General features: G+C 38.8%; 1 protein-coding gene across 16 annotated transcripts in view; it reads right to left on the reverse strand.

Moving 5' to 3' along the window:
- The window catches only part of SCEL (sciellin), a 114557-nt gene that overhangs the window by 53966 nt on the left and 48117 nt on the right, over positions 1-12474 (reverse strand). For 13 of the 16 annotated variants that reach the window (XM_035295738.3, XM_035295751.3, XM_054252275.2 and 10 more), the window contains 5 exons: positions 10258-10323; positions 7864-7923; positions 3145-3189; positions 1364-1423; positions 1005-1064 (listed from right to left, as the gene is read on the reverse strand). In XM_035295738.3, the coding sequence (XP_035151629.3) occupies positions 1005-1064; positions 1364-1423; positions 3145-3189; positions 7864-7923; positions 10258-10323 (291 nt within the window). The remainder of the gene's footprint in view (positions 1-1004; positions 1065-1363; positions 1424-3144; positions 3190-7863; positions 7924-10257; positions 10324-12474) is intronic. The other 3 variants (XM_035295756.3, XM_017970751.4, XM_035295707.3) reach the window with 2 other exon arrangements.

Below are 12474 nucleotides of genomic sequence, written 5' to 3' on the forward strand. Positions count from 1 at the left end.
ATCCTTGCCCTTTGTCATTCTTGACTATTCTGGGATTTTCTCTAATGAAACTGTCACAGCTTTGGTTTCTTTCAACAAGAAAAATAGTATCAGTCATATAAGTAAATTATGTAATATATCGGTCAGGCTACAACTATACAACTTTTAAATGTTATCAGTTCAGTTACTGATTATTAATTAACCCATTGTATAATTTAAAATAAATAAAAGCATAGTTTTTCATTTTAAGATATTTACAAATACGTATGAAGAGATATACATAGGAAATGACTCAACCAAGATTTCAACTGAGAAGTGCCTTGATAAACTCTAAAGACATCAGTAGTGGCTGGACACAGTGACTCACACCTGTAATCCTAGCACTTTGGGAGGCCAAGGTGGGCAAATCGCTTGAGGTCAGGAGTTCAAGACCAGCCTGGCCAACATGGTAAAACCCCATCTCTACTAAAAATACAAAAATTAGCTGTGCGTCTTGGTGGGCACCTGTAATCCCAGCTACTAGGAAGGCTGAGGCAAGAGAATTGCTTGGACTTGGGCAGCAGAAGCTGCAGTGAGCTGAAGTAGGGCCTCAGAGCAAGACTGTCTTAAAAAGAAAAAAAAAAAAAAGAAGAACTTCAATGGTGAGGGGCTAAGCTCCCAGAACCTAAATGCCTTATTATAAATGTATTTAGTTCATAAAACAACCTATTTTCCACTACCTATAATAGCTAGTTGTGTTTCTTTCCATTTTAGATATAAAGGAAAACTGGGAGATCATCTAGGTCATAGCCTCCATTTTATAGAATGAGGAAACAAAGATCTCCAGAAATTATACAACTGGCCCAGGGTCACCCAGACTGATGTTGGGGACAGAGCCAGCACCAAGACATACACTATCTCTGGAAGTCAGTCTGAGGCCTATTCCACTAGCCTGCCTGACCCTTGTCTTAAGCAGGAAGTCTCCTCCAGAAAAGAATATACTGTCTGGGATTCAATCAAAATGGTCTGTCTTCATAAAATCTTACCCTTTGCCATCTTTATCTGTCCGGGTACTCACATAGATGAGACTTTCAAGGCTTTTGGCTCTGAAAACACAAATAAATTCACATAAAAGACTGCATATTGAAATGAAATTGTGTAGTATCTTGAAAGGTCAGATGCAATAAACATTCTCCATGAATTGCTTATTTACTCTTATGAATGGAAGAGCAGAAATCCTTCTGGGTAATTATGTCTGAACTAAATGTACAATGCTGAGAGCACTACCCCATCTGCTAGTACATTTCCATGCCAGAGGATACAACCCCCTTGCAGTTAATGTCTGAAGGAATAAGAGGAGCAATCTGCAAGATAAGATTTTCAGATTTGAGACAGATGCACTTACCTTTTCTCTCTTTCATCTACCTTTGGATTTGTTCTGAAGAGACCATCAAGACCTTGATTCCTTTAAATGTATTGATTTAAAAAAACCTGATCAGTGGTAATGACCAATGTTTAACTCTATAAGAACACAGACCAGTTTACATCTAAGATAGGAAATAAAAGCTTGTTGAGGAAGATGAGCTATAATTGTTGAAATAGGTATTTTCATAGACTCAAATTTTAAATTGTAGTGGGACTTAGAGAAAATAAAATAAAAGATATAAACTGGGAATCTGCCAGCCACAATAGGTCCATAGAGGTGTTGCTTGGGTTCATGGAGCATTTCTATCCTTTTAGCTTTAAAGCATGGGCTTTAAAGTGAGCCCATGTTTACAATGAAGGAGAGGATACAGAGAAACCTGGATTTTCAGACTGGGTGTGGTGGCTCAAGCCTGTAATCCCAGCACTTTGGGAGGCCAAGGTGGAAGGATCACCTGATGCCAGGAGTTCAAGACCAGCCTAGGCAACACGGTCCATCTCAAAAAAGTTAAAACTTAGCCAAGCATGGTGGTGGTGCCTGTAGTCCCAGCTACTCAGGAGACTGAGATGGGGGGATTGCTTGAACCCAGGAGATGGAGGCTGCAGTGAGTTAGGATTGTACCACTGTGCTCCAGACTGAGTGACAGAGTGAGACCCGATCTCTAAAACAAACCACAAAAGTGGATTTTCAGGATCTCCTGAAAATGTCCTGCTGTCCTGTAACACTAGACTCACCAGCTGGAGCTGAGCTGAGAAGCAGCTGTGTACTTAGACAGGGCACCTGCTCTCCTTTTGGCCCCAGTTCTCTCACTGCCTGTGATTCATACAGTCTCCTCACTCACACCTGTCTGGCCTCAGTGGGCCTCGGTGGAGTCTCTGACTCCTGATCTAAAACCTCCTCTCCTTATAAGTGAGGAACCTGAAAAGTGGCAGATTTAAGTGATCATTGTTGCCAGAACAGGATATGAAAACACATCTCATGATCCTCAGATCAGCTAATTCATTTGGTATTTACCCTGTTTTCTCCTTTTCTTTGGTCACTGTTTAGTGCATTAGTATGCAAAGTAACAGAGAGCTGGCTTACATCATCCATACCTCAAACACAAGCCTTGACCATTCATTTTTCTCTCTTGACATATTTCAAGTTATACAATTATAACTGATTCAAAACAAGAAGATACAGACTGGGTAACATAGTGAGACCCCATCTCTACAAAAAATTAAAAATTAGCCACGCATGGTGGCACATGCCTGTAGCCCCAGATACTTGGGAGGCTGAGGCAAGAGGATGCTGGAGCCCAGGAGTCCCAGGCCGCAGTGAGCTATGATTGCACCACTGCATTCCAGCCTGGGTAAGAGAGTGACACCCTGTCTCAAAAAATAATAATAAACAATATAACATTAACTACGATAATAAAATGTTTTTTGTAATGGTTAAACTAAAATTATTCCAGAATCAAACCAAACTCTGTTTACATTCTAGTGAATTAATATTTTGGGAAGAGAAAAGTGATTATTTATATAACTGCTTTAATAAACAAATGGAATACGAAAGTCAAAAACACATTCATATTAGTATCTTTAGAATTTAATAACCACTCATCATAACAATGAAATGATGATGATTGCTGCAAGCCTTTATTCAAGATTTCTAGGATATTTTTGACTACCCTGGTATGCGGGTCCTCACACTTAAAAATGAAAAGGCATAAAAAGTCATGATATGCAATTCAGTAATAAAAAGTCAACATTTAAAAATCTTACCTATTCAAGCTTTTGTTCATTTTGATGAGATTATCCAATTCTTCACTTTTGGAAGAGAAGAAAACGTTTAACGTTAGTAAAAACCTTGCCTGGGGTCCAAGGGTAAATTTGCCTTAAAATAACTGAGTTCTCTGAAATACAACACATCTCACTTTTATTATCTGCAAAAATCCTGATGATCCTCAAAGCTCTCTACCAACACCACTTTCTCCAGAAAGCCTTTCCTAGTCCTCTAACTGAAAAGAGTCTTCTGCATTTTTTGAGCCCTTGGAGCATTTGTTTTACTGCACCTCCTTTATGGCAATTCTGTTGCTATACTTTGAGTTACAGCCATTGCACACTGGTCTCACGTTAATGCCCCTACCTCTGCACAGGCACACGTACGCATACCACTTAAAATTCAGAACTGCTGGCTAAGCACAGTGGCTCATGTCTGCAATCCCAGCACTTTGGGAGTCCACGACGGGCAGATCATGAGGCCAAGAGATGAAGACCATCCTGGCCAACATGGTGAAACCCCATCTCTACTAAAAATAGAAAAATTAGATCTGGGCATGGTGGCACGCGCCTGTAGTCCCAGCTCTTCGAAAGGCTGAGGCAGGAGAATTGCTTGAACCCAGGAAGTGGAGGTTGCAGTGAGCTGAGATTTTGCCACTGCACTCCAGCTTGGGCAACAGAGCAAGACGCTATCGGAAAAAAAAAAAAAAAAAAAAAATTTAGAACTGTGTTTTACATCAGCACACTTTCGTTTTTAATACAGCATCTTTCATACACTAGATTCTTAATACCCACTTTTAACTGAATCCACATATAGGTACATTGATTATAGCATTGCACAATGTACTTCCATGCTTAGCTTCTAGAAAACATTTGTTCATCAGTAAATCTGGCTTCCTTCTTGAGTTCTGCGACTTCATTTCCAGGTCAGCTAAATTTGCTATCCTGCTTCCACATTTGAATACTGCAAAACCCTTTCTGGCTGCCGCTTCAGGAGCAACCTATTTAAACTAAATGCTTAGGTTCAGGAATTCTTTTTTTTTTTTTTTTTTTTTTTTTGAGACGGAGTTTCGCTCTTGTTACCCAGGCCTAAGTGCAATGGTGCCATCTCGGCTCACCGCAACCTCCGCCTCCTGGGTTCAGGCAATTCTCCTGCCTCAGCCTCCTGAGTAGCTGGGATTACAGGCACGCGCCACCATGCCCAGCTAATTTTTTGTATTTTTAGTAGAGACGGGGTTTCACCACGTTGACCAGGATGGTCTCCATCCCTTGACCTCGTGGTCCACCCGCCTCGGCCTCCCAAAGTGTTGGGATTACAGGCGTGAGCCACCGTGACTGGCCGGTTCAGGAATTCTATTTAAACGCATGGGCCCAATTTTCTTCCCGAATTGGGCAGCCTAGATGAGGTGGGATAAGGGTTTCACCACAGTGCTATTGGGTTTCTTCCTCTAGTTCCCTGTCACAGCATGTCCTTTCTCTAACTTTCCTATTCATGGGCCCCTCCCCATACACACACCTTGCCCCACCTCTCTTGCCTTCCTCAGCAAGTTTTTCTGTTCACAGATCTTCGTTCTCCCTTCTTCCTGTTCTAAAATCACACTCTGCCAAGCTTTCCTAATCTCTCTTTCTTCTCGAGTCATTTCTGGTGTTGACCAAGGGGCTGTAAGACCCATTAACTCAGTAGTTATGCATTCAACCTTCCTAGTTAAGAACACATGGAGTACGATCCAGGATTTATCACTTATTCATTGGTTAAACATGGATGAGTTACCTAACCTTCTGTGGACTCAATTTCCACATTTGTAATATGAGAATACTAATTGTATCCACCTTAGAAAAGATTCAATAAGCTCATGAATATAAAGGACTTAGCACAATGCCTGGCAAGTCACAAATTCTTGATTAATTTGGGCCATTTAATAATTCATGCCCTGTCACCACTTGCTATACTTTTTTATTTAAGAAAAAAGAAAGTTTTTTCACTCTTGTTGCCCAAGCTGGAGTGCAATGGTGTCATCTTGGCTCACTGCAACCTCTGCCTCCCAGGTTCAAGTTATTCTCCTGCCCCAGCCTCCCCCAAGTAGCTGGGATTATAGGCGTGTGCCACCACACCCAGCTAATTTTTGTATTTTTAGTAGAGATGGAGTTCTACCATGTTGGCCAAACTGGTGTCAAACTCCATACCTCAGGTGATCTGCTTGCCTCAGCCTCCCAAAGTGCTGGAATTACAAATGTGAGTCACCACGCTCAGCCTAATAAATGCTCGCTATGCTCATTTTTTATTCCACTTAGAAACACCAAGACTTCATCTTAGGCTTTAAAGAGATGCAGTTGCTGGGTCACTTATGTTCTGGAAGATGCCCAGCACGATGACACTATGGCAAGAATAGCTGCTGAGGACAGTCCTCTTAGAGACCCTAAATTAACAGCCAGTACATAGATTAATCCTTTCAAGCCGTTTTAGGTATCAGTGGTAGAAATAATGCCTGAGAATAAATACTGAAATACAAAAGTTGCTATCTCTGACCAAAAAAAAAAAAAAAAAAGAAAGAAAGAAAAATGACTAATGCTCTACCCCTGTGTGACAAACACTACCCAGTCCCCCAATACAGTGACCCCATTATTGTTTCTTGCTGGAAATTCTACCTGCTAACTCTGAGACCAACAATCTGTTCATGTCCCAAGGAAAAGAGCAACCCCACGAATCCTATGTATTTTAGTCCCAGACTTTTCTGACTGGCATGAGTCACAGTGATGAGATTATCAGGATCTGGAGTTGCTTTATCCAAAGAAAACTGGCATACATCATGAGAAGACACTCTGTGGCAAATTAAATCAAATGGATACTGTGTTCCAAATAAAAATCTTGAGCTTTCAAAATGACTTCACACTGATGAAAGCTTTTGATATTAAGTTTCTCCACTGCATTTGTAACAAATGAAATGCTCTTAATCAGATAGCAGTAACATTCCATTTCACAAAGAGCAGCTCAGATAACTAACAGCCATTTCTACTCCCTGTGGATGGCCCAAAGTAATGATACTCTATGAGGACAACCACGAACATTTTTCCTGATCCCTGTCAAGCAGCAACTTCTCTCTGTGATGAATGTAACCGGCTGTGGAATTTGTGCATTATGGCTAGGGAGCAGGGACAGGAAAGTTAAACCAACTGCCTCTCTCATGGTTTTTATCTGATTTACACCAAACCATAATTTCCCTTCAGAGTCACTCACGTATCTGTTTCTCAGACATCCCCATCACCCACCAAACCACTGTCTAATCTCTATTGGAAACAAAAAATATTACCTGCAACAAAAATAAATCATTAAAATTAGAGACCTAGACACTTCAATGAGAGAAGACATGGAAATGAAACCTTCAGGACAATTTCTATAAACTCCATCTGGATTCAGAGCTATTTTGTTTATGAATTTGCCCAGAAAAGCCAAGTGTCACATTTTTTTCTCTTCAGTTCTTTTGACAGTGACTGCAATCTCTAGCAACATTCTTAGCATTACTAAAATCAATTAAGGAATATTTTGAGAGCTTTGGATTTAAACAATGGAATATTATGATTTTATCATAATCTATTAAACACCTATGTTGTACAAAGTATCATGTCACTGTAAATGGTAAATAAGACAAAATATCTGCCCTGATAGATTATAGAGATGATCGAGAAGGTAACACACTTATGCAAATAACAAGAAACACAGCTGAGTATGACTCAGTCTTATAAAATATGAATAGTGCAGTTCTGATTGCTCACAGAGGAAGAAGTCACATCTCCCTGGATCACTCAGGGAAGACAACAGAGGAGGTGCCACTTGATCTGGATTTCGAACAATTGGCAGGACTTGGATTGGCATGGTGCCTTGGGGCTGAAAAAGGCCACTGTGTGGTATAAACAAAGGCAGAGTATCTAGAAACTGCAGAGAGAAAATGGTTTTTCTTGATATGAATGTAGGATAAATATAGGTGTGAAAACAGAAATTGCTGAAATGTGAGGCCATAGCCAGGTTAGCAAGGGCTTTAAATGAGGTTATAGGCCCTTGAATGGGCAATGACAATCTGGTTCAGTGACTGAGAAGAATCTTGGAAAAAATTATGGTATTGATGGGTAATAATAGTTTAGTGGAAGAAAATCCTGAAGAGTGCCAGTAAAGCTGGGTAGCTACTTTAATAATCTGTGCAGGAGTCAATGAGGGTTCAAACTAGTGGGAGTCTGTGTACACATGAGGGTCATTTTAGATGTTTAATTCATGCATGCACGATACTATCTAGAAGGAAGAATCAAGAATTGTTCCAGAAAAGTGAGTCTGTAGGAATGCAAGAACAGAGAAGTCAGGAACAGCACATTTGGGAAAGAATTTGGATATGACCTTGGACATCCTGAGCAGGGGTGCTAGGAGATAAGTAGAGATCTGGACCAGCAACATAAATGCTGGACTGGATATCTGGAATGAGCCTTGACAGCTGAGGTCACTGGGTGGGTAAAATTGCCAGAAAAAGCGGCAGTGTTGAAAGACTGTCCATAAATGTTGGCACTATCCACCACTCAGGAGTACTTTTCTAGAGAAACTGATGCTTTCTTATTTTAAATTATATACAATACACAGCACTATGATTTTGTTCACATTTGGAACTTTTAAAGGTATGGTTAAGCATTTTTGAAACATAAGAGAAGATAAAACCAAGCTCAAAAGCTCTGAGAGCTCACCCTTTGTCAGTTCTCTGAAGTGAAGTGGCTGCTTTGAGGATGTTCTCAAGATCCTGACTCCTTCAAACAATGAAAAATAAATACAGGTCAATGATAGTAGAGCTATTTTTGAAGGAGCTAACATTTCTCATTTGTTTTCAGTAAATAAATAAATAATAAATAGTGTAGGTGGTGCTCAGGAATTAGTTCAACAGAATGACAAAATGGTTCTATTGTGTCAGCTCATGGCACACAGGAACATGCACATCCCCACATCCCTCATTCTCACACACACACAGACATACACAGACACACACACACACACACTCCACTCTGTTATTCCACCTGGGTGTTGGCTGTGCCATCTAGTGCTCACTGAAAATAACTACATTTTCTCCTGAGGACTTGTATTGTCAGTTCCCAGGTTCTAAGTTACAAAAAGGACATCAAAAAACAAAATCCATTTAACTAACAAGTAAACACAGAAGTGAATCCAAAAGGTTTTCTACCAGAGCCAAGCAGCATTAAGCAACAGATACAATTAATTATTCCTTTTCATCCTAAAGAGGTGAAAATATTTGTCTTCTCAGACTCTAGAATAGGTGGAAGCATCTGAGACGTAGAGGGCTAAGATCAATGCCGGTATCCCCAATCATAAAAGGAATAATTAGGAAAATTCTTATAGTAATTAAGAACTGTGAGCTGGGCATGGTGGTTCACACCTGTAATCCCAGAACCTTGGGAAGCCTAGGAGGGAGAATCCCTTGAAGCCAGAGGTTCAAGATTAGCCTGGGCAACAAAGGGAGATCCCTATCTCTATAAACAAATTTTATTTTAAATTAGCTGGGTGTGGTGGCCTGTTCCCATAGTCCCAGCTACTCAGGAGGCTGAGGTGGGAGGATCTCCTGAGCCCAGGATTTTGAGGTTGGAGTGGACTATGATTTCTCTGCTGTACTCCAGCCTGGGTAATAGAGCAAGATCCTGTCCAAAAAAAAAAAAAAAAAAAAAAAAGAACTCAGCATCTCATAGAAGGTTAATACAGTTCCATGAAGAACGGATTTTGTAGCCAAGTATTTAGGAAATGTAACATACTTTTGCTGATTTGGAATACACATAAGCACACTAAGGTTCTGAAAAGAACTGTGGCAGAAAACTCTATTTAATTGTGTTTTCTAAATGTAGTGAAACACTGAACTCTTCTTTTCCACAACATTCATTGACATCTTGTGGCACATGGAACACAAGTTGGGGAATGGCAAGAGTCGTGCTATAAGTTCCTCAGGACAAGAGAAACACGACTTTCTCCAAAGAAAAGAACCCATGTCACGTGTCTTTTGCAATGAGACTCTTCTGATAGTCGAATGGGGATAATACAAAAAATGAAAAGTATGTAAGTTTTAAACTTGAAAATAATTTTTTCAGTCATAAAATCTTTTGACTTAAAAATTAGCTTATCCTATTGAAAGACCTATTTAAATCTATTTTCAAAAAATAGGATTTTTTCTTTTTTACAAAAAGTGAGAAAAACAAGATACATCCAGAACTAATGCCAGACAAAATAGGAATGTGCAAGACAACAAGCATAAATCAGGACTCTCATGGGGAAACACCACATTTGGGGATTACCATCTTACCCCCAAGATATTTGGAGAATGTCCCTTTACCAAATGGCATCAATGTGCTTCTTCCTGATGCTGCAGGAGAGGCTGGACATGCCTATGTTCAGTCAATACTAGACAAATTTTTTTAGCACAGGTTCAACTGCACAACTGTATTTCCCCCTCTTTATTTATACATCCACATCAACTATAGCATGGACCTCAGAATAGGGGCTGGGAATAGAGGGAGTGAGCTCTCCTGCCTTTAGTGGGTTTGATCTTATCTTGTTATCTTGTTCACACCATTTTAGTAGTTTTTGTTCGGTTTGTTTTGTTTAATTTTGTTTTTTAGACAGGCTGGAGAGCAGTACAGTGGCATGATCTCAGCTCACTACAACCTCTGTCTCCTGGTTTCAAGCAATTCCCCTGCCTCAGCCTCCCAAGTAGCTGGGACTACAGGAGCTCACCACCACACCAGGCTAATTTTTTGTATTTTAGTAGAGACAGGGTTTCAACATGACCAGGATGGTCTCGATCTGACCTCGTGATCCATCTGCTTTGGCCTCCCAAAGTGCTGGGATTACAGGCATGAGCCACCGCGCCTGGCCTGGTAGTTTTCTTAATGGAAAGCTTGGGATAGAAACAAAAGGAACAAAATTCTGTAAGTGCCTATAAAAACGTTTATCACTATGTTGGAATCAGTTGGAAAACTGATTTTGTCTAACTTACTATTAATCACCTTGTATTTTTATATGTGCTGAAAAAGCATACTTTATCATTACCACAGTTACATGGGTACAGGTAGAAATCAGTGTACCTGGTATGTCCTTCAGCAGATCTTTTGGTTTCTGTATATACACCTGGTTTAGGTGGATACATCTGCCTATATTTTGAAAGTTAAAGATAATTTCAGTCAGAAAAGAAAACACTTTTTTTAAATTTTTTTTTTTTTTTTTTTTTTTGAGACGGAGTTTCACTCTTGTCACCCAGGCGGGAGTGCAATGGCGCGATCTTAGCTCACCGCAACCTCCGCCTCCTGGGTTCAGGCAATTCTCCTGCCTCAGCCTCCCGAGTAGCTGGGATTACAGGCACGCGCCACCATGCCCAGCTAATTTTTTGCATTTTTAGTAGAGATGGGGTTTCACCATGTTGACCAGGATGGTCTCGATCTCTTGACCTTGTGATCCACCCACCTCAGCCTCCCGAAGTGCTGGGATTACAGGCTTATCAGTGTTTGTTGGAACCATACCACTACTTGAGATAACAAACTGAAACTCTTTCTTTAGGTTGGCAGAAACTCTAGCATACTAAATTAGTAATTAAGTCTATCTTTATTGCATATTTGCAAACCACTGGGTATTTCTAGAATTATAAGTTCTAAATATGTTCATGTTGATTTCTTTGTTCTCTATCAATAAAGCATTTTCATATTTATCTCTATTAGATAATGATAAAATATTTTAAAATATTAATTTTTGTTATGGGCATCAAAGATATATTTTTTTCTTGAAGAGTTATCCCATTTGAATACTATCCAGAAATATATTTGCTCATATAAGGTGGGAAAAAGTCTACATTTCAAATGCACCTACCACATTGGGAATGACCATGTTAAGCTGACAGAATTAAGTTTTATTATGTTAGGTTCTGTCACAGGTTAAGACTTTACTCTTTTTTAAGTATCTGGTTGACCCACTTATACATTCCTACTTGTTCTCAAGAAGCTATATTCAACTATTTTTTGTACTCCTGAGGACATGTGTTAATTACATAGGAAACACTTCCCTTTCATATTCTTTCATTAAAATCATCTTGCTGTGATTAAAGTAATCAGGATGTTTAAAAAAAACATGCAAGTTGTCCCAATTTTGTTTTTTAGATCATTGGTGGAATAAAGAAATTTGAGTAGTAAGTCCTGTGAAATTTTGCTTCCTTTAAATTTAAACAAGCTTGCAGCTCTAGTGATGCCGATTTTAGATTAGAATGTCGGGGGTACTAAGGCCAATCAATGTTAGCCCCTTAAAAAATTCTATTCAAATTGAAATTTAATTGCTCAATACTAGAAGAGTTAAAGGAAAAATAACGTAATATTTAAAAGCTTGAGAAGATATTTTAAAGAGATAATTATAACCATCGTACAAATAAAAAGTTATAAATCTGATCTATATTTTTAATTAGTTCAGTGAAGAAATATTCTTTTGACTCAATTTTAAAAAATGCTCTCATCCTAAGGACAACATTTCACTGAACCTGTGCAGTTTCACTGAACAGAAATTCAAACCTGGAGTTTCAACACCTATTGGTACATAGTCCTGCTTCCCTGTCAGAACTTTCTAACTGAAGTTTACCCTCTTGCTGAAGAATATTTCTATAATTGTGTCTATTGGAGAATAGTTCTATAGTTGTGTCTTATTAAAGACTAGTTCCATAATTGTGTCTTACATGGTGTCAAAAAAATCACCATCAAAGAGCAAAAATACAAAAGAAGCAATGGCAGGCAATCAAGCAGATCTAATGTAGTCAGTCTTCATTGAGTTACCATTTTTTAACCTCACAATAATAATGGAAATGTGGATGTACATCTTGAAAAATTGTTCAAGATAAATTAAACAGTTCGAATGTAACACATGGGAAGAGTTTCAGATCTCTGAATTTATTTCCAAGTATTAATTATAGAGTGACAGAGATTTAAAGCTGAGAAGAAAGTCTATTTTTCTGGATTCAGAGACAAGTTATGTGATAGTTTTGAAATAAATTACAAATCCCTTTTCTTAAAAAGATTAAAGAATTACCCAAAGGTATTTCTGACATAAGCAAGGATTTGAGTGGTAACACAAAGTTTTAAGAATATCCTTCATCAGAATAGGTACCTCATAGTGGGAAACTTAACTTGGAACAAACATGAACAAAAAATATAGTTTTAATATGGTTTATATTTATATTATATAAAATATATGCCAAATATGTATATATATTTCCATTTGTGTATTAGGAGCTGATAAATAAAAAGCCTGTACACAGTTTCTGAACATGA

This window comes from Callithrix jacchus, chromosome 1 (genome assembly GCF_049354715.1).
Source record: "Callithrix jacchus isolate 240 chromosome 1, calJac240_pri, whole genome shotgun sequence".
Taxonomy (NCBI): Eukaryota; Metazoa; Chordata; class Mammalia; order Primates; family Cebidae; genus Callithrix; species Callithrix jacchus.